At 48.2% G+C, this 22,162-nt stretch overlaps 2 protein-coding genes across 2 annotated transcripts in view; both read left to right on the top strand.

Annotated features, from left to right (window-relative positions):
• Positions 1-3,070: 3,070 nt before the first annotated feature.
• LOC141104777 (uncharacterized) overlaps positions 3,071-22,162 on the top strand; it is a 122,017-nt gene continuing 102,925 nt past the window's right edge. The window contains exon 1 of the mRNA XM_073594512.1: positions 3,071-3,126. The gene's annotated coding sequence lies outside the window, so the exon portion shown is untranslated. The remainder of the gene's footprint in view (positions 3,127-22,162) is intronic.
• Positions 5,294-22,162, top strand: part of LOC141104997 (uncharacterized) — a 155,514-nt gene continuing 138,645 nt past the window's right edge. Inside the window, exons 1-2 of the mRNA XM_073594804.1 lie at positions 5,294-5,575; positions 6,061-6,231. Of these exons, the coding sequence (XP_073450905.1) occupies positions 5,411-5,575; positions 6,061-6,231 (336 nt within the window). The 5' untranslated portion in view covers positions 5,294-5,410. The remainder of the gene's footprint in view (positions 5,576-6,060; positions 6,232-22,162) is intronic.

Raw genomic sequence — 22,162 nt, 5'->3', positions numbered from 1 at the left:
CTGATGATGATCCCTCAGCCTTGTATTTTTTAAAGGCCTTCTCCCTTGCTTTTATATGCATTTTTACATTGGAGTTAAGCCACCCAGGACTTTTATTAGCTCTTTTAAAATTATTTCTCATTGGGATGCATTGGCTAATGCCCTTATTTAATATGCTATTAAAGCATACCCATTTTTCCACCGTGTACCTTGTTCCGAAGATTTTATCCCAATGTTTACCATCTATCAAGGATGGTAGTTTAGGGCAGTTGGCTCTTTTGAAATTCAGTGTCTTTGTATTCCCCTTATGTTTCCTATTTGTGTGATTTATACTAAAACGAATTGACCTGTGATCGCTGTGTTTTAAATTGCCTCGTATTTCCACATCCGTGATCAGGTCTGTATTGTTGGTAATCAGTAGGTCTAGTAACGCTTTGTTTCTAGTTGGTGTATTTACCATCTGACCCATGAAATTGTCCTGCAAGACATTTAGGAAATGGCGAGCCTTAGATGAATGCACGGTTCCTTCCACCCAGTCTATGTCTGGATAGTTAAAATCCACCATTATAATGACACTTCCCATTCTTGCCACAAATCCAAATTATGATAGGAGGTCCACCTCCGCCTCCTCCCTCTGGTTAGGGGGCCTATAGCATACTCCCAGTATTACTTTCCCCTTAGTTTCCTCCCTTTGTGGCTCTACCTATAAGGATTCCACCTCCTCCCTTGCTCCCTTAGTGATGTCATCTCTCACATTCACTTGTACATAATTTTTGATATACAGGCATACCCCTCCCCCTATTTTTACCCGCTCTATCCCTGCGATATAGGGAATACCCTTGAATGGTTGCCAGCTAATCATGAGGGCTGTTGAACCAGGTCTCTGTAATTCCTACAAAATCTAAATCATCCTCATACATCAGTAGCTCTAGTTCTCCCATCTTGTCGGCCAGACTCCTGGCATTGGTGAACATGCCACGTAGTTTAGACCGGTTGCATACTATCTCTTCATTGGGTGCTCTGGGGTTGCAAATAGGACTTGTTGCTATACTTACCTCGGGTTTAGTTGCTTTAGTCAACCTACCACTAATGCCCCCAATACTACCTTCTGGAATATGTTCCACGCTGACTACCTCTAGCTCTGGACCCTCTCCCCCATTTCCTAGTTTAAAAGCCCCTCTAACTTTTCGACCATCTTCATTCCCAGCAGATCTGCACCTTCCCAGTTTAGATGCAGTCCGTCCCTTCTATAGAGCTGGTAACTGACTGAGAAGTCGTCCCAGTTTTCCACAAACCTAAACCCCTCCTTACTACACCAGCTCCTCAGCAACTTGTTTACTTCCCTAATCTCCCTCTGCCTTTCTGGTGTGGCTCGAGGTACCGGTAGTATTTCTGAGAATACTACCTTGGAGGTCCTTTTCCTCAATTAAGCTCCTAAGTCCCAAAAATAATTTTTTAGGACACTCCATTTTCCTCTGACTTTGTCATTGGTGCCCCAGCCCCTCCCAGTAATCTGTCCACCAGATCCGTGATGTGGCGAACCAGAGCACCCGGGAAACAACATACAGTTCGGTGCTTCAGGTCTTTGTAACAGATTACTCTCTCTGTCCTTCTACGAATTCAGTCCCCAACCACCAGAATCTGTCTTTCCTTTCCCTTGGCTTTACTCCCACCCTCACTGGAGGAGTCATTTCCCTGGCAGCTAGGGGGGTCACTCTGCTCCAGCAGTGCTGGTCCCTGACTGGTTTCACCAATGTCACTCAATGGATGTTCCAGCCCAGGACTGGTCTCCCGGACTCTTTCCCCTCTATCCTTCCTGACTGTCACCCATCTACTCTGTTTTGGTGCCTGCCCCTCTTTATCTCCACCCGCCTCTATGCTGGCCCCCTAGCCAGCACCTGCCTGGTACGATCCCAGTTCTCCTTTAGTATGAAGGGACTTCTCAGTGTTGACAATTGCTTCCCTAGATTCAGAACCTGGGCTTACAGAGGAAACAACATGCTTACATTTTGCACAGCAGTATTCGCCCCCAGTCAGATAATCAAGGAACACATACATGCCACAAGATGTACAACAAGTCGCCTCTCCACACCCGCCGGGCATCGTACCTACTAATTTAATGAGGATTGGGGATTATAGCTCACGTGCACTCATGTACTTACAGCGTTCGTGTACTCACAGTCCACGTGCACTCACAATACTCTCAATACAGGTACTCACGATACCCAGGTACTCACAATACTTCCAACACTCAGGTACTAACAATACACACACACTACTCAGATACTCACAATACACAGGTACTCGCAATACACACACAATACTCAGGTACTCACAATACAGACAATACTCAGGTACTCATACTACACAGTCCCTTGTAATGAGATTTGGGTTGCACTGAAATTTGAACCCCAGTTTCCAGGAGGTTCAGTTCGAATTTGTGGTTGATTAATTTTGGTGCTCACCCATAATGCCCAGGAGGAGGATTGGCAGTGATTAAGGGAGGAAGAGAGAGGGTCGATCACAGTGGGAGAGGATGGGTCGATGTTTGAATGCTTCTAAGTAGAGATGACCTTGGACTCATCTCTAGCCGAACTCTGAACTTGCACTCTTTTTTACCCCAATGAGCTGTGGGTTGGGTCGTTCTTGACACGACCTGAAGCCTTTTGAAGTAAAAAAGTCAGAGTTCGGCTTGAGATGGGTTCAGAGGAAGCACAATGCTCATTTCTACTTCTAAGTAAGGTACTCCCAATACTCAGGTACTCACACTACTCAGGTACCCACACTACTCAGGTACTCCCAATACGCAGGTACTTGCAATACTCAGGTACTCACACTATACAGGTACTCACACTACTCAGGTGCTCCCAACACTTAGGTACTCAAACTACACAGGTACTCCCAGGTTTGTATCTATAAAGATACACAGTACTAGCCAGTACAAGGCTGTGTTCACAATAGAAAATGGTTCTTGGTAACTGCAGTTCCTCTGAACTCCACAAGGTAGTGATCTAACTTCTACCCAGACAGGACCTCTCTATAGAAAATTAACAGGAAGTGATGTCAGGTATAAATAGGAAATTCCAGGTGAGAGGTGAGTCGGGAGGAAGTAGAGAGGAGACATTGCTGGAACTGGCAGCAGAGGAGGTGATAAGATCTTATTTTCTATTTACACCCAGTATCCCCCCGTCATGTTCCGTCCTCTTCCTCCATAGTCACTGTGACGTCTTTTATCTCCAGCAGATGATGATACCACATATATAGTGTGGGAACCTAGATTAACCCCTTCAGGGTCAGAACCTTTCCCCTATTTACAGGGACGGAACATTATCTTCATTTTGAAGATGTGTCACCTTTTCTCCTTAACAGTCCCTTGTAACGAGGGATGAGATTGGGATTTGGGTTGCTCTGAAATTTGTCCCCAGTTTCCAGGAGGTTCAGGTCGAATTTGTGGTTGATTCATTTTGGTGCTCACCCATAATGCCCAGGAGGAGGATTGGCAGTGATTAAGTGAGGAAGCAAGAGGGTCGATCAGAGTGGGAGAGGATGGGTTGATGTTTGAATGCTTCTAAGTAGAGATGACTTTTGGCATCCTCCAAACTCATCTCTAGACGAACTCTGAACTTGGACTCTTTTTTACTCCAATGAGCTGTGGGTTGGGTCATTCTTGACACGACCTGAAGCCTTTTGAAGTAAAAAAAAGTCAGAGTTCGGCTTGAGATGAGTTCAGAGGAAGCCCAAGCTCATTTCTACTACTAAGTAATCCACGATCCAGGCAGGGGACAGCAACCACGCAACAGCAATAGCCATCAAAGGGCCATCAGCTATGGTTGCCACCTCATCCCTTTAAACCCGAACACATATTAATTACACGGGTTCTGTGGCTGATTAAGGTGGTAATTAAACTCACTTGGTGCCTTATCTGCATTTAATTAGCCTCAGAACTTGTGTAATTCAAAGGTGTTCAGGTTTAAAGGGATGAAGTGGCAACTCTACCATCAGCCAGTGCTTTTTGTGAGCTGGGCTCCAGTGAGGAAGAGGTGGTGGATGATGAGATGTCAGACCACACTTGGGTATCATGGAGTGAAGAGCAGGACAGCTTTGAGGAACAGGTGGTGGATGATGAAATATCAGATCGCACTTGTGTGTCTCCAATTGAAGATCAGGACCGCTCTAAGGGAGAGGTGAAGAGGGAAAGCAGTGAACAGAAGTTTCCAGAAAAAGGGGTACTTCACAGTTGACAGCCATCAACGGGCTTCAGGTGGCCATGGGATCTCCAGTGCCATAGCTTCCAGTTGTCTCTAATTTGGAGGAACTGCCCCTCTTTTGTAAACAAACCCCTCCATCCCTCTTCTTTCCTCATTTAATACAAAAGAGAGTCAAACTTTTCATCAGCTCAAAACTTCCATAAAATTCCAAACGTGGAACTTTTTCGGTATATACTAATTGCGCCATTCCATTGATTCCTTCCTCAAAAATATGGATTCACTACTAACACTGACTATGTTTGAATCCTCATGTAGATTCAACTCATCCTTCTACTATATATGAACTGGCAGGTTTCCAGGGGGCACGACACACAACAAAAACTGTAACCTAATCTACATGTGCCAATTCCCAATGGGGGGGAGGGGTAGTCCACTATCTACTATCCACCACTTATATCCCCATCCTAATATTTTACAACCAATACAGTCTAAATAATTCTCCACTATCCATCTACAGAGAAACTCACATAGATCACATGACCACATCAATGAGGATGGAGGAGGACCGAAGTCACATGACTGAGAGGATACTAAACCTCACCCTGGAGATCATCTACCTGCTGACCGGAGAGGTGAGGAGGATTCTGGGAGGTCACATGACATCACTCTTATCTCTATTAATAAAGCACAGACCTGACCGGAGAGGTGAGGAGGATTCTGGGAGGTCACATGACATCACTCTTATCTCTATTAATAAAACACAGACCTGACCGGAGAGGTGAGGAGGATTCTGGGAGGTCACATGACATCACTCTTATCTCTATTAATAAAACACAGACCTGACCGGAGAGGTGAGGAGGATTCTGGGAGGTCACATGACATCACTCTTATCTCTATTAATAAAACAAAGACCTGACCGGAGAGGGTCTAACATGATATTCCTATTGGTTCTCCAATACAGAGATTTCCTCTGGTGAAGTCAGGTGATCATATGACCATCACAGTGCCTCCATGTGACTCCCTAAAACCTGAGAGACACAACATGGAGAAGATTCTAGAAGTCACCAAGAAGATGATGGAGCTGCTGACAGGAGAGGTGAGGAGGATTCTGGGAATTCTGGGACATTATCCAGTAACAGACAAGGGATGTGTCTGGATGGTGACTGTATCATTGTGTGTGTCAGGTTCCTATAAGGTGTCAGGATGTCACTGTCTATTTCTCCATGGAGGAGTGGGAGTATTTAGAAGGACACAAGGATCTCTACAAGGACATCATGATGGACAATCAGCAAAATTTGATTTTTGGGGAGATTGCAAGGAAGGGATTTCCCCGGAATGAGACGATATTGAAACTCACCCTGGAGATCCTCAGCCTGCTGACTGGAGAGGTGAGTGTAATGAAGGGGTTACATCTGACTCCGCTGTACACTGGGATGTATTCAGAGTCACTTTAAGTCTTCTGACGTTCTGCTAATCTATTACGACATGCACACAAGTACTATGAATACATAAAGTGTATGTACTCTATGATATTTGGTTAAAGCACAAGATGGCGGCAAGAGTTATAAAAGAGAGCAATTTCAGCTTTAGTCCAATCAGTGAGACCCATGATTGCCGCCATACCACTCCTACTGACCGCTAAATCCATGGGTAACATTTCCTGGTGGGTCAGTGAGCCTTTCTAGTAAAGCATTAGTGACTCTATTATATGATTTCTAGAAGGAGCTATAAATCTGGCCACATTTTAATGATATCATTGGATGGAGATGTCCTTAATCAGGAACATTGTGGCCAATCCCCGAAGAAGAATTCTAGCGCTTGCCATAGAAGTGAGGGATTATGGGAGAGTGATATTTATCTTTCTATAACACAGAACTGTGCAAGAGTCATGAAGAAATATACTAAAGATAAGACAAGATCCTCCAAAGTCCAGAATCCCATCCCCATCCCCATCCCTCCACCTCCATCCCTGATACCGACAAGACACAACATGCAGAAGATCCTGGAACTGACCACCATGATGGTCCATCTGCTGACAGGAGAGGTGAGGAGGATTCTGGGAATTCTGGGATATTATCCAGTAACAGACAAGGGATGTGTCTGGATGGTGACTGTATCATTGTGTGTGTCAGGTTCCTATAAGGTGTCAGGATGTCACCGTCTATTTCTCCATGGAGGAGTGGGAGTATTTAGAAGGACACAAGGATCTCTACAAGGACGTCATGATGGAGAATCAGCCGCCCCTCACATCACCGGGTAAGAGGAGACTTTATTGTAAAGGAGAGAGCAGTACGGAGGCTCCACCTAGATCCCCCATCATCTGATAACCACATAGAGTGCTTGGGTAAGAAGTAACACGTGAAGAGCAGAGGTGTGAAGTAATACACAGTGTGAGAGAAGGGACCAGGAGTAAGTAAAGTGCAGAGTGGGGTATAAGTATCACACAGAGCGCAGAGGTCAGGAGTAATACACAGAGGACAGAAGTCAGGAGTAAGTAACATATAGAGAGCAGAGGTCAGGAGTAATACACAGAGGACAGAAGTCAGGAGTAAGTAACATATAGAGAGCAGAGGTGAGGAGTAAGTGACATATGGAGAGCAGAGGTCGGGACTAAGTAACGCATGGAGAGCAGAGGTCGGGAGTAATGCCCTGTACACACGACCGGACTTTCCAGCAGAAAAGGTCAGACAGAATCATTTAATTGGACATTCCGATCGTGTGTGGGCTTCATTGGACTTTTTCTTTCTCAAATTCTGAGGGACCTAGAAATAGAACATGTTTCAAATCTTTCTGACGGACTCAACACCTATCGGGAAAACCGTTTGCCTGTATACTAGTCTGAAAAAACGATGCATGGAGAGCAGAGGTCCGGAGTAAGTAACACATGGAGAGCAGAGGTCAGGAGTAAATAACATATAGAGAGCAGAGGTCAGGAGTAAGTAACAAATAGAGAGCAGAGGTCAGGAGTAAGTAACATGGAGAGCAGAGGTCCGGAGTAAGTAACATATAGAGAGCAGAGGTCCGGAGTAAGTAACATGGAGAGCAGAGGTCAGGAGTAAGTAACATATAGAGAGCAGAGGTCCGGAGTAAGTAACATGGAGAGCAGAGGTCAGGAGTAAGTAACATGGAGTGCAGAGGTCAGGAGTAAGTAACAAATAGAGAGCAGAGGTCAGGAGTAAGTAACATGGAGAGCAGAGGTCAGGAGTAAGTAACAAATAGAGAGCAGAGGTCAGCAGTAAGTAACATGGAGAGCAGAGGTCAGGAGTAAGTAACAAATAGAGAGCAGAGGTCAGGAGTAAGTAACATGGAGTGCAGAGGTCAGGAGAAAGTAACAAATAGAGAGCAGAGGTCAGGAGTAAGTAACATGGAAAGCAGAGGTCAGGAGTAAGTAACATGGAGTGCAGAGGTCAGGAGTAAGTAACAAATAGAGAGCAGAGGTCAGGAGTAAGTAACATGGAGAGCAGAGGTCAGGAGTAAGTAACATATGGAGAGCAGAGGTCAGGAGTAAGTAACATATGGAGAGCAGAGGTCAGGAGTAAGTAACATATGGAGAGCAGAGGTCAGGAGTAAGTAACATATGGAGAGCAGAGGTCAGGAGTAAGTAACGCATGGAGAGCAGAGGTCAGGAGTAAGTGACATATGGAGAGCAGAGGTCAGGAGTAAGTAACGCATGGAGAGCAGAGGTCAGGAGTAAGTAACGCATGGAGAGCAGAGGTCGGGAGTAAGTAACATATGGAAAGCAGAGGTCCAGAGTAAGTAACGCATGGAGAGCAGAGGTCAGGAGTAAGTAACGGATGGAGAGCAGAAGTCGGGAATAAGTAACATATAGAGAGCAGAGGTCCAGAGTAAGTACCACATGGAGAGCAGAGGTCGGACGTAACGCATGGAGAGCAGAGGTCAGGCGTAAGTGACATATGGAGAGCAGAGGTCAGGAGTAAGTAACGCATGGAGAGCAGAGGTCGGGAGTAAGTAACATATGGAAAGCAGAGGTCCAGAGTAAGTAACGCATGGAGAGCAGAGGTCAGGAGTAAGTAACGGATGGAGAGCAGAGGTCGGGAATAAGTAACATATAGAGAGCAGAGGTCCAGAGTAAGTACCACATGGAGAGCAGAGGTCGGACGTAACGCATGGAGAGCAGAGGTCGGGAGTAAGTAATGCATGGAGAGCAGAGGTCGGGAGTAAGTAATGCATGGAGAGCAGAGGTCGGGAGTAAGTAACATATAGAGAGTAGAAGTGTAGAAGTGATCTGGGAGGAGGACCAAAGGCCCTTTGACTGAAGAGGGGGGAGAGTCCCAGCTGGTTGGGACCTCCACAGAGAACATCTCCTCACTCATATCTACCTGATCCAGATGGAATCTTGATGGAAGTGAACTAACCCTCTCATATCTATTGATGATGTTTTTATATTTTTCCAGGACACGCCATGGAGAAACCCTCAAAGGATCTTCTCACTTTATCTCCAGGATGTAAAATGGAAGATGAGGACATCACAGGAGATTGTGGAGGAGAAAAGACAATGAGGTCCACTATGGATGGTGGACTTCACAGTGTGGATAGACCATGGAATCCCTCTGACTCTGAGCAACCTCGTACTGTGAGGGATGGTGCCGGAATTCAGGGGAAGAAGACATTTCCCTGTCCTGAGTGCGGGGAAAGTTTTCGCTCTAAAATAAGTTTTTCTGTACATCAGAGATATCATACGGGAGAGAAGCTTTATTCCTGTTCTGAGTGCGGGAAGTGCTTTCTTTATAAATCAAAGCTCGCTACACATGAGACATCTCACACAGGGAAGAAGCCATATTCCTGTTCTGAGTGTGGAAAATGTTTTGCAAAGAAAGACCATCTAAACTCACATCAGAAAATGCACTCGGGTGAGAAGCCATATTTCTGTTCTGAGTGTGGAAAATGTTTTTCACACAAGTCCAATCTTACTGCACATGAGAGATTGCACACGGGTGAAAAGCCATTTTCCTGCCCTGAGTGCGGGAAATGTTATACGCGGAATTCTCTACTTGTTATACATCAGAGATCTCACACGGGGGAGAGGCCATTTTCCTGCCTTGAGTGCGGGAAATGTTATTCACGGAAATCGGAGCTTGATACGCATCAGAGCTGTCATACAGGGGAGAAGCCGTATTTTTGCTCTGAGTGCGGGAAATGTTATCCACGGAAATCAGAACTTGTTATACATCTAAGATCTCACACTGGTGAGAAGCCGTATCCCTGCCCTGAATGCGGGAAATGTTATAAACGGAGATCATACCTTGTTACACATCAGACCTCTCACACAGGGGAGAAGCCGTTTTCCTGCCCCGAGTGCGGGAAATGTTATAGACGTAAATCAGGGCTTGTTGTACATCAAATCTCTCACACAGGGAAGAAGCCGTATTCCTGCCCCGAGTGTGGAAAAGGCTTTATTCAGAGCTCAGACCTTGCTAGACATCAGAGATCTCACACAGGAGAAAAGCCATATTCCTGTTCCGAGTGCGGGAAATGTTTTTCACAGAAATCAGATATTGCTATACATCAAAGATCCCACACAGGCGTGAAACCGTATTCCTGCTCTGAGTGCGGGAAATGTTATCAACGGAAATCAGACCTTGTCATACATCAAAGATCTCACAAAGGGGAGAAGCCGTATTGCTGCTCTAAGTGCGGGAAATGTTATCAACGGAGATCAGATTTTGCTATACATCGAAGATCTCACACTGGGGGGAAGACATTTTCTTGTCTCTAGTGAAGGAAATGTTTCTTACAGAAGTCTTGTACTAAACATCAGAGAACCCACACAACCCTCTAGGTGTATTAGTGTCCTGAGTGCGGGAAATGTTTTCTATATGGATCATATTTTGTCGTACATCAGAGATCTCACACTGGGAAGAAGCTCACCTTGATATACACCTCAGAAAACACGTGGCTGAGCGCTCCTCTGATCTTTATCATGGAAGAAAAACGTTATAGGGAAATCAGAGATCACTAAAGACTTCAAAGTTCTGTCTGGCTTCCTCTGCTATGAGAGAGAAGGAGGGGGTGTCACTGCTGGTTGGGTCCCTCTAGGAGAGAGAAGGAGGAGGTGTCACTGCTGGTTGGGTCCCTCTAGGAGAGAGGAGGAGGGGGTGTCACTGCTGGTTGGGTCCCTCTAGGAGAGAGAAGGAGGGGGTGTCACTGCTGGTTGGGTCCCTCTAGGAGAGAGAAGGAGGAGGTGTCACTGCTGGTTGGGTCCCTCTAGGAGAGAGGAGGAGGGGGTGTCACTGCTGGTTGGGTCCCTCTAGGAGAGAGAAGGAGGGGGTGTCACTGCTGGTTGGGTCCCTCTAGGAGAGAGAAGGAGGGGGTGTCACTGCTGGTTGGGTCCCTCTAGGAGAGAGAAGGAGGGGGTGTCACTGCTGGTTGGGTCCCTCTAGGAGAGAGAAGGAGGGGGTGTCACTGCTGGTTGGGTCCCTCTAGGAGAGAGAAGGAGGGGATATCACTCTTGGTTGGGTTCCTCTAGGAGAGAGAAGGAGGGGGTGTCACTGCTGGTTGGGTCCCTCTAGGAGAGAGAAGGACGGGGTGTCACTGCTGGTTGGGTCCCTCTAGGAGAGAGAAGGAGGGGGTGTCACTGCTGGTTGGGTCCCTCTAGGAGAGAGAAGGAGGGGGTGTCACTGCTGGTTGGGTCCCTCTAGGAGAGAGAAGGAGGGGTGTCACTGCTGGTTGGGTCCCTCTAGGAGAGAGAAGGACGGGGTGTCACTGCTGGTTGGGTCCCTCTAGGAGAGAGAAGGAGGGGGTGTCACTGCTGGTTGGGTCCCTCTAGGAGAGAGAAGGAGGGAGTGTCACTGCTGGTTGGGTCCCTCTAGGAGAGAGAAGGAGGGGGTGTCACTGCTGGTTGGGTTCCTCTAGGAGAGAGAAGGAGGGGGTGTCACTGCTGGTTGGGTCCCTCTAGGAGAGAGAAGGAGGGGGTGTCACTGCTGGTTGGGTCCCTCTAGGAGAGAGAAGGACGGGGTGTCACTGCTGGTTGGGTCCCTCTAGGAGAGAGAAGGAGGGGGTGTCACTGCTGGTTGGGTCCCTCTAGGAGAGAGAAGGAGGGGGTGTCACTGCTGGTTGGGTCCCTCTAGGAGAGAGAAGGAGGGGTGTCACTGCTGGTTGGGTCCCTCTAGGAGAGAGAAGGACGGGGTGTCACTGCTGGTTGGGTCCCTCTAGGAGAGAGAAGGAGGGGGTGTCACTGCTGGTTGGGTCCCTCTAGGAGAGAGAAGGAGGAGGTGTCACTGCTGGTTGGGTCCCTCTAGGAGAGAGGAGGAGGGGGTGTCACTGCTGGTTGGGTCCCTCTAGGAGAGAGAAGGAGGGGGTGTCACTGCTGGTTGGGTCCCTCTAGGAGAGAGAAGGAGGGGGTGTCACTGCTGGTTGGGTCCCTCTAGGAGAGAGAAGGAGGGGGTGTCACTGCTGGTTGGGTCCCTCTAGGAGAGAGAAGGAGGGGGTGTCACTGCTGGTTGGGTCCCTCTAGGAGAGAGAAGGAGGGGATATCACTCTTGGTTGGGTTCCTCTAGGAGAGAGAAGGAGGGGGTGTCACTGCTGGTTGGGTCCCTCTAGGAGAGAGAAGGACGGGGTGTCACTGCTGGTTGGGTCCCTCTAGGAGAGAGAAGGAGGGGGTGTCACTGCTGGTTGGGTCCCTCTAGGAGAGAGAAGGAGGGGGTGTCACTGCTGGTTGGGTCCCTCTAGGAGAGAGAAGGAGGGGTGTCACTGCTGGTTGGGTCCCTCTAGGAGAGAGAAGGACGGGGTGTCACTGCTGGTTGGGTCCCTCTAGGAGAGAGAAGGAGGGGGTGTCACTGCTGGTTGGGTCCCTCTAGGAGAGAGAAGGAGGGGGTGTCACTGCTGGTTGGGTCCCTCTAGGAGAGAGAAGGAGGGGGTGTCACTGCTGGTTGGGTCCCTCTAGGAGAGAGAAGGAGGGAGTGTCACTGCTGGTTGGGTCCCTCTAGGAGAGAGAAGGAGGGGGTGTCACTGCTGGTTGGGTTCCTCTAGGAGAGAGAAGGAGGGGGTGTCACTGCTGGTTGGGTCCCTCTAGGAGAGAGAAGGAGGGGGTGTCACTGCTGGTTGGGTCCCTCTAGGAGAGAGAAGGACGGGGTGTCACTGCTGGTTGGGTCCCTCTAGGAGAGAGAAGGAGGGGGTGTCACTGCTGGTTGGGTCCCTCTAGGAGAGAGAAGGAGGGGGTGTCACTGCTGGTTGGGTCCCTCTAGGAGAGAGAAGGAGGGGTGTCACTGCTGGTTGGGTCCCTCTAGGAGAGAGAAGGACGGGGTGTCACTGCTGGTTGGGTCCCTCTAGGAGAGAGAAGGAGGGGGTGTCACTGCTGGTTGGGTCCCTCTAGGAGAGAGAAGGAGGGGGTGTCACTGCTGGTTGGGTCCCTCTAGGAGAGAGAAGGAGGGGGTGTCACTGCTGGTTGGGTCCCTCTAGGAGAGAGAAGGAGGGAGTGTCACTGCTGGTTGGGTCCCTCTAGGAGAGAGAAGGAGGGGGTGTCACTGCTGGTTGGGTTCCTCTAGGAGAGAGAAGGAGGGGGTGTCACTGCTGGTTGGGTCCCTCTAGGAGAGAGAAGGAGGGGGTGTCACTGCTGGTTGGGTCCCTCTAGGAGAGAGAAGGAGGGGGTGTCACTGCTGGTTGGGTTCCTCTAGGAGAGAGAAGGAGGGGGTGTCACTGCTGGTTGGGTTCCTCTAGGAGAGAGAAGGAGGGGGTGTCACTGCTGGTTGGGTCCCTCTAGGAGAGAGAAGGAGGAGGTGTCACTGCCGGTTGGGTCCCTCTAGGGGAGAGAAGGAGGGGGTGTCACTGCCGGTTAGGTCCCTCTAGGAGAGAGAAGGAGGGGGTGTCACTGCCGGTTGGGTCCCTCTAGGAGAGAGAAGGAGGGGGTGTCACTGCTGGTTGGGTTCCTCTAGGAGAGAGAAGGAGGGGGTGTCACTGCTGGTTGGGTCCCTCTAGGAGAGAGAAGGAGGGGGTGTCACTGCTGGTTGGGTCCCTCTAGGAGAGAGAAGGAGGGGGTGTCACTGCTGGTTGGGTCCCTCTAGGAGAGAGAAGGAGGGGGTGTCACTGCTGGTTGGGTCCCTCTAGGAGAGAGAAGGAGGGGGTGTCACTGCTGGTTGGGTTCCTCTAGGAGAGAGAAGGAGGGGGTGTCACTGCTGGTTGGGTCCCTCTAGGAGAGAGAAGGAGGGGGTGTCACTGCTGGTTGGGTCCCTCTAGGAGAGAGAAGGAGGGGGTGTCACTGCTGGTTGGGTCCCTCTAGGAGAGAGAAGGAGGGGTGTCACTGCTGGTTGGGTCCCTCTAGGAGAGAGAAGGAGGGGGTGTCACTGCTGGTTGGGTCCCTCTAGGAGAGAGAAGGAGGGGTGTCACTGCTGGTTGGGTGCCTCTAGCAGTGTAGTCTGAACCCCCCTGATCTTCAGCAGAAGCCTCAAAGGAAGACAACATACTGAGAGAGGCTCTAGATGTTGCTTGATGATGAAAAGGGACTACATGACCAGACTGAAAATTTCTGTGCAGTAGTCATCAGCCATCACAGGCAGCTTCTTTTGCTTGGAGAGCGCCACCTACTTCTGAAAGTGGAAAATATGACATTTCCAGATGTTACATCTCATATTTATTAAAAATGCAATTATATTAACCATTTTTTTTGTATAATAGAAATGAAGAATAAATATTTCCAATCATAAACTGAAGATATTCTTTGTAGGTTAATTGATAAAAGTCGGCCTTCAAATTTGTATGATGAAATATCCTTTCTTTTTCCTTTTTATCCTTTTTCTAATGCCCCGTATACACGATCGGACTTTTTGACAACAAACATGCTAATTAGCTGTTTTGGAGCAACATCCGACCGTGTGTACGCTCCATCGGACAAACTTTTTCTGTTTCCATTGTTGGCTGTGTGAACGCACAAACTTTCCGGCAACAAAAGTCCGATGGAGCAAAGTCCGATCGTGTGTACACAAAACCATCGGACTTTTGTACAAACTACAGTACGCAGCCGCGAGAATGTTTCCAGCGCAATCCCATCGCGTCTTGTCTCGGCGACAGGGTACTGTACATCTCGCGCTGGCTGCAATAGGAAAAACACATTTTCCTACCGCGACGGGCACGAGAGGGAATTCCCCTCTGGGGGAATACCAGGCCCTGCGGTCTGGTATGGATTTTAAGGGGAATCCCCTACGCCGAAAAAATGGCGTGGGGGCTCCCCCCAAAATCCATACCAAACCCTTATCCGAGCACGCAGCCCGGCCGGTCAGGAAAGGGGGTGGGGATAAGCGTGCGGCCCCCCCCACCCCAAAGCACCTAGTCCCCATGTTGATGAGGACAAGGGCCTCTTCTCGACAACCCTGGCCGTTGGTTGTCGGGGTCTGCGGGCGAGGGGCTTATTGGAATCTAGGATGTACCCCATACTCATTCACATAGGATAGGGGGCCGGGATCTGGGGGCCCCCTTATTAAAGGGGGCTCCCAGATTCCGATAAGCCCCTGCCCGCAGACCCCGACAATAAATGGCCAGGGTTGTCGGGAAGAGGCCCTTGTCCTCATCAACATGGGGACAAGGTGTTTTGGGGTGGGGGGGCCGCAGGGCGCCGCCTCCCCCAAAGCACCCACCCCCCATGTTGAGGGCATGCGGCCTGGTACGGTTCAGGAGGGGGGGGGGGGCGCTTGCTCATCCCCACCCCCTTTCCTGACCGGCCGGGCTGCGTGCTCGGATAAGGGTCTGGTATGGATTTTGGGGGGACCCCCATGCCGTTTTTTCAGCGTAGGGGTTCCCCTTAAAATCCATACCAGACTTAAGGGCCTGGTATGCCCCTGGAGGGGAACCCATGCCATTTTATTATTTAAAATTTGGTGTGGAGTTCCCCCTCAAGATTCATACCACAGTGTCTGGCATTGGCGGGGATCCAAGTCGGATCCCCGCACCAGTGTGAACCCGGCTCGCAAGGTGTCAATCTCGCCGATAAAAGCAGCGAGATTGACACAATATCAGACAACAATACAAAAGTTGACCAAAGGGTGGTGGTAAAGTGCTGAAAAACCACGTGATTTGGTGAAAGTTGGCTGAAAAAGTCCTGTCGTCTGTATGCAATACAAACTTTTGGCCAACGCCCTTTGTACAAAAATCCAAGAGAAAGTTTGTACAAAGTCCCATCGTGTGTATGAGGCTTTAGAATGCGAGGTTGTTGGTGGAAAGTCCGACCGTGTATATGCTCCATCGAACATTTGTTGTCAGACTTTCCGCCAACAAATTTTGGCTAGCACGCTCTCAAATTTTCTGCCAACAAATGTTTGTTGTCGGATTTTCCGAACGTGTGTACACAAGTACGTACAAGTACAAACACGCATTGTCAGAATCACGCATCACTATTGAACTTCCTTTTTATTGGCTCGCCACACGTCTTGTACATCACTACGTTTGTAATTGTTGGCCAACATTTGTGTGACCGTGTATATGCAAGACAAGTTTGAGCCAACAACCTTCGAACAAAAATCCACGTTTTCGTTGTCGGAAAGTCCGATCGTGTGTACAGGGCATAACACTACAAGTAAGGCCCATCCTGTAGGTTTTAGTCTTAATCTTGTGTCTTAGTAGTTTGGTTTTACCGGTTTGTACTTGTTGGAACATCCGACTCTCCCCTTCTCATAAATCTCAGGACTTCTGTAGTAGACTCCAATGATAAGTCCATCAGTTCATTAACCCATCTAACATTCCACCAGCAATTCCTCCTCCTCCGCACCATCCCAAACTCCAACCACAAGATCATTTTTCTTCCTCAGTTTCACATCACATCTAACATAGAGAAACCCCCTGCCATCTTCCATCTTTTCTGTGTCCCTCTAAACAAGAGGATCAACATGAATACAAACAGCCCAGTCTTGTGAGGAATCAAGCCATGTTTCTGGAACACCAACCACATCTCCAACCAAAGATCATCTTTCTTCCTCACTTTCACATCACAGCTAACATAGAGAACCCTCCCTCCACCTTTTCTATGTCCTGTGTCCCTCTAAACAGGAGGATCAGCATGCATACAAACAGCCCAGTCTTGTGAGGAATCAAGCCATGTTTCTGGAACGTCGACCACATCTCCAACCACAAGATCATTTTTCTTCCTCACTTTCACATCACATCTAACATAGAGAAACCCCCCCCTCCATCTTTTCTATGTTCCTCTAAACAGAAGGATCAGCATGCATACAAACAGCCCAGTCTTGTGAGGAGTCAAGCTGTGTTTCTGAAACTCTGACCACATCTCCAACCACAAGATCATTTTTCTTCCTCACTTTCACATCACATCTAACATAAAGAACCCCCCCCCCCCCCTCCATCTTTTCTATGTTCCTCTAAACAGAAGGATCAGCATGCATACAAACAGCCCAGTCTTGTGAGGAGCCAAGCCGTGTTTCTGGAACACCAAATACATATCCAGCCATCCCAGAAATGTTTCTCTTTGTGACACCGGGCCACATTTTGTTCATGCTTAAACCATGTATTTTTCAATATAGGTTATACCAGTGGTTCTCAACCTCAGTCCTCAAGTACCCCCAACAGGCCATGTTTTGGGAATTTCTCTTCGATAAAATAGCTGTCCAAAATACCAAGCCATTGACTCTGATTTAAGCACCTGTACAAGATAAAGGAAATCCTGCAAACATTGCCTATTGTGGGTACTTGAGGACTGAGGTTGAGAACCACTGGGTTATATCACAATAAAAGATAAGCATGGTGACCATTAAAACCCAACTCCTTTTATCGTATGCCAAGTCATATCCCATGCATTGAATAGGAAATAAAGTACAGTCTTATCAACTGCCCCATGCAAGAGATCCCTGGGCCACTGGCAAATGCAAAGTCCCCAAGTGCCGATGCCTCAAGAAATGGAAAATGCAAGTCGAACCCTTCCAGAGATATGAACTATCATCCAGTAAAACAATGGCTATTCTGTACACGAGTTGATGTTTGTAATATACATGCATTAAAAAGCATAGTTGTGAATGGTCCCTGAGACTCCCAGGATCCAGAAAGGGCATAACTAGCATGGGCAACCAAGGCATGTGCCCCTTTTCTTATGCCTAGTGCCCCAGTTCCATGGCAGCTCAATCACTGCCCGCTGTGCTGCTCCATACCATCCTGCCAGTATATTTCCTGTCCTGACGTCATATTATGTTTGGGCAAAAAGTCAGTTAAGTATTAAGTCAGTTAAGTCAAAAAGTATTACAGTGTCTTGCCACTTGGGCAGACTCAGCCATTCTATTCCAGTGCAATCTTGTGTGGTTGAAGTGACTAAGCTACGTAATTGTCGCATCCCATGCTCCACCCCCAGCACCACTTGCTGCACCACCTTCATATTCTGGCGGTAGGAAACAGAAGTAATAAGAAGCTTGGGTCCTATCCGAACCCAAGTTTGTCCAAACTCAGAAGTTAGCTGTCATTGCTGAGTGAATGAGCTGTGGGTGGGAAACTTGGGATATCATTGACTCAATATGGGAGCATGGCAATACCAGGTCAATGTGGCCAGATTAGATCAATGATGTCACCAGCATCCCCTACCATTTTCATATATGCAGGATCTCTCGCCTGCAGTTCATTGGCTTAACAATGACAGATAACTTCCAGTTTGGATCAAACCCAAGCTCATCCTTAAACAAGAGTGGATATACCGTATTTATCGGTGTATAACACGCACTTTTTTCCCCTTAAAATCAGGGGAAAATCGCGGGTGCGTGTTATACGCCGATCCCCTGCGATCCTGACCTGTCAGAACGAAAAAATCGCTGACCGCGATTTGAAAATGGCGCCGCCGGCGCCGAAATACACAGTGCCGGTCCTCGGCTCTTCTCGGCCGCTTTCGGTTTCACTCGAGCGCCGCCCGAACTTAGCCGAGTATACACCGTCCGAGTGGAGCCGAAAGTGAACGAGAGCCGCCGAGAAGAGCCGAGGACTGGCTCTGTGTATTTCGGCGCCGGCTGCGCCATTTTCAAATCGCGGTCGGCGATTTTGAAGCTCAGAGGCTTCAGCAAGACTGCACTGGGGCAAGGCTGGACTGGGGCAAGGCTGGACTGGGGCAAGGCTGCACTGGACACTGGGGAAGGCTGCACTGACATGGCTGCACTGACATGGCTGCACTGGCAAGGCTGCACTGACATGGCTGCACTAGCAAGGCTGCACTGACATGGCTGCACTGACATGGCTGCACTGACATGGCTGCACTGGCAAGGCTGCACTGACATGGCTGCACTAGCAAGGCTGCACTGACATGGCTGCACTGACATGGCTGCACTGGGGCAAGGCTTTACTGAGAAGGCTGCAATGATGGGCATTTAAATGTAAGTTTTTTTCCCTTCAAGTTCCCTCCTAAAAGTTTTTTTTCCTTATAATTCCCTCCTAAATTGAGGTGCGTGTTATACGCCGATAAATACGGTAATATAAATCAGTAAAAACACACATTCTCTACATAACTGATTATGTACCTACCTGGTCTTCTGCTGTGCTTTACCTTCTTGCTGAAAGAATGAACTGACATGCCCAGTGCCTGCCTGCTTTGACTGGCAACCTTACCTTCTGCCGGACACCAAATAACAATTGGCTGGTGACCTGCTAATGACTGTTTGCTTTCTGAGAAGAGCTCAGGGCTCCTCAGGCTCTCTCCTTCAGGAAGAGACCAGAAGAAGTCCAGGAGAAGACCGGGCTACCACATAACAATACCTTTCCCTGGTGGCCTGATGCTGACTTCTTGCTGAGAAGGGTTCAGGGCTTCCGGCTCCCTCCTTCAAGGAGAGACAAGAAGAAGTCCAGGAGAGGACTGGGCCACAGGATAACAACATCTTTGGCTGGTGGCCTGCTGCTGGCTGAAAAGAGCTCAAGGCCTTAGGCTCCATCCTTCAAGAAGACACCAGAATAAGTCCAAGAGAAGACTGGACCACCAGATAACAACACCTTTTGGATGATGGCCTATTGCTGACTGTTTTCTGAAAAGAGCTCAGGTCCTCAGGCTCCCTGCTTCAAGAAGAGACCAGAAAGATTTCTGAACAAGACTGGGCCACCTGGTAGCAATACCTTTGGATGGTGGTTTATTAACTGTTTGCTTGCTGAGAAGAGCTCAGATCCTCAGGCCGCCTTCTTCAAGAAGTGACCAGAGGAAATCCAGGAGAAGACTGGGGCACCACATAACAACACCTTTGCCTGATAGCCCAATGCTGACTGTTTACTGAGTAGAGCTCAGGACCTCAGGCTCCCTCCTTCAAGAAGAGACAGGGGCCCTGCTGGGCCTTAAGCTCAGAAGATCATCTTGAGTATATTGTACAAATGGGGGAAAATGAACTATTTTTAGATTTACCTACCAGTACTGAATAGCTTCTGGCAGTGCTGGGGCAAAGGTTTTCTACTGCCAAGGGCGAAGATGGCAAAGTGCACCCCTCCCCCTTGGATGGGACTATTAGTGGTCTAAGTATCAAAATGGCTTCTTAGAGTTTAAAACAGATGATGTAGAGGTGACACAATGCCCCCTAAAGTGGCGTTGGGTTCCCCTTAAAAAAACATATCAGACCTTTATCCCTGATGAGGGTCTGGTATGGATGTCACAGATGACCCTACGCAGAAACCAAACATTTTGGTGTCTCCGTAAACTGTACTCCAACTCATTCTCAAAATAGAAATGGGGGGAGGGGCGGAATGGATGCTTATAGGATGCAGCAGATCTGCTGAGAAAAAAATGGGGTGAAAAGGATGCTTAATTTAAATGCACAGTAAGTCATGTGATGCAGGAACACCTTCTGATGCCACCACTCACTCATAGCCCCCCTGCCCCGCAGCTCAATGCAAAAGAAGCGGCGTGATATACCCAGTGACATCATGCATAGACATGACCATATTTAGTCAGCGACATTACCCAGGAGACCCCGCCCCTACGTTTACATTTGGCCCGTTGACATGTTTCACCCACTAGGGGCCTCACTCATCACCACCCTGTCATATTAGAACAGACACATCTCTATACTCTGTTCTAACCTGAGCTCCAGAAGAAGGATAACATCACCTCCTGTGTATAATCATATCACCATGTCTGAGGATAAAGAGCCAATCAGTGATTACTGATTACTTGTGTGCAGAATGCAGACAAGAAATAGATGCTAATAGGCTGCAGGAGATGTGCTGGGAAAAATAAGAGGGGGGAGGATAGATGTTAACAGGCTGCAGGAGATCTGCTGAGAAAAAAGAGGGGGAGGGATATACAGTAGATGTTATTAGGATGCAGGAGATCTGCTGAGAAAACAAGGGGAGATGGATGTGTGTACTGCACTCCTCTACTGCCAGAAAAAAAGCGATTTTGGGGGAAGACTATCCCCACTCCTCTGCCGGCGTGGTCAGGGATTCTTGGCCATGGTAATGAATGGGACCAGTGACATCACTGGTTGTTAAGAATGCCAGCGGGTGCAGGCATCGCCAAGTCCTTAGCAACCATTGATAGTGGGAAGCTGTCGTGTATGATAGCGGAAGTAATACCACTGTAATACCACTGTTATGCAGGACGTACACCCAAACCCTGAACTCTTCTCTAGTGGTGACAGTGGACCACGCTTGACCAATGTGAGCTGGCATGATTACTTGTGGTCCCTTCCAGGGGTGGTTGTGACAGGGTAACAGTGCAGGAGATCAATTGGGATCAATTGGGAGAGCGTTGTTACTTCGTAACAAGATGTATCTGAACAATTCCCCACCCTCCTGTTATTCACATAGCCTTCCAAGCTAAACCATGCTATCCTGAGGAAGTCACCATGACAGTGCCATGAAATGCGTTGATAGTGTTTTCACTTTCTGCATGACAAATATCTACTTTTTGAAGAAATAAATCTCAAATTAATATTTATTCTGGTTCATATACTCAAATTAGTGTCAGAGTCCAGATCAGAAGCCATGACCTCTGCCTGTAGATCTTCTTGCTGAGATGCTGGACAGATACCTGTCTGATCCTTTGGACAACCTTGCCTTGTACCTTATTTTTGATGAACCCTGAACTCTTTGCTCCACCCAGGAACACTGATTTAAGCCATGCCTTCCTGTTTGCCAGATTGTTGTGCTCCCTCCAGCTAATATCTTGCTCCTTTCACACCTTCGGCCATCCGTATCTTCACAAACACTCGTTATTGACCTTTGGCTTGTTCCTCAACTACACTTCTGCTTGATCCCAACCTGTAACCTCTTGTTACTGACCTTCGGTTGTTCCCAAACTATGCTTCTGTTTGATCCCAACCTGCAACAACTTGTTACTGACCTTTGGCTTGTTTACTGACTACGCTTCTGCTTGATCCCTACCTGCAGCCACTTGTTACTGACTTTTGGCTTGTTTACTAACTATGCTTCTGCTTGATCCCAACCTGCAACCACTTGTTATCAACCTTTAATTTGTTCTTCAACTACGCTTCTGTTTGATCCCAACCTGCAACCACTTGTTACCAACCTTTGACTTGTTCCTTAACTACGCTTTTGTTTGATCCCAACCTGCAACCACTTGTTGCCAACCTATGACTTGTTTCTCGACTATGCTTCTGCTTTTTACCAACCTGCAACCCCTTCTTACCAACCTTTGACTTGTTCCTCAACTACACTTCTGTTTGATCCCAACCTGTACCATTTGTGGCTGACCTTTGACTTGTTCTTTGACCACGCTTTTGCTTATTCCCCACTTGCAACCACTTGTTACTGGCCTTTGACTTGTTCCTGGACTATGCTTCTGCTTGATCACAACCTGCAACCACTTGTTACTGACCTTTGGCTTGTTCCTCAACTATGCTTACGCTTGATCCCAACATGCAGCTACTTGTTACCAACCTTTGGCTTGTTTACTGATTACTCTTCTGCTTGATCCCAACCTGCAACCACTTGGTACGGATCTTTGACTTGTTCAACTTGCTTTCACTTGATCGCGACCTGCAGCCACTTGTTACTGACCTTTGGCTTGTTCCCCGACTACACTTCTGCTTGATCACAACCTGCAACCA

Source organism: Aquarana catesbeiana, linkage group LG08 (assembly GCF_042186555.1).
Source record: "Aquarana catesbeiana isolate 2022-GZ linkage group LG08, ASM4218655v1, whole genome shotgun sequence".
NCBI classification, from domain to species: Eukaryota; Metazoa; Chordata; class Amphibia; order Anura; family Ranidae; genus Aquarana; species Aquarana catesbeiana.
This window is presented reverse-complemented; position numbering and strand designations above follow the sequence as displayed.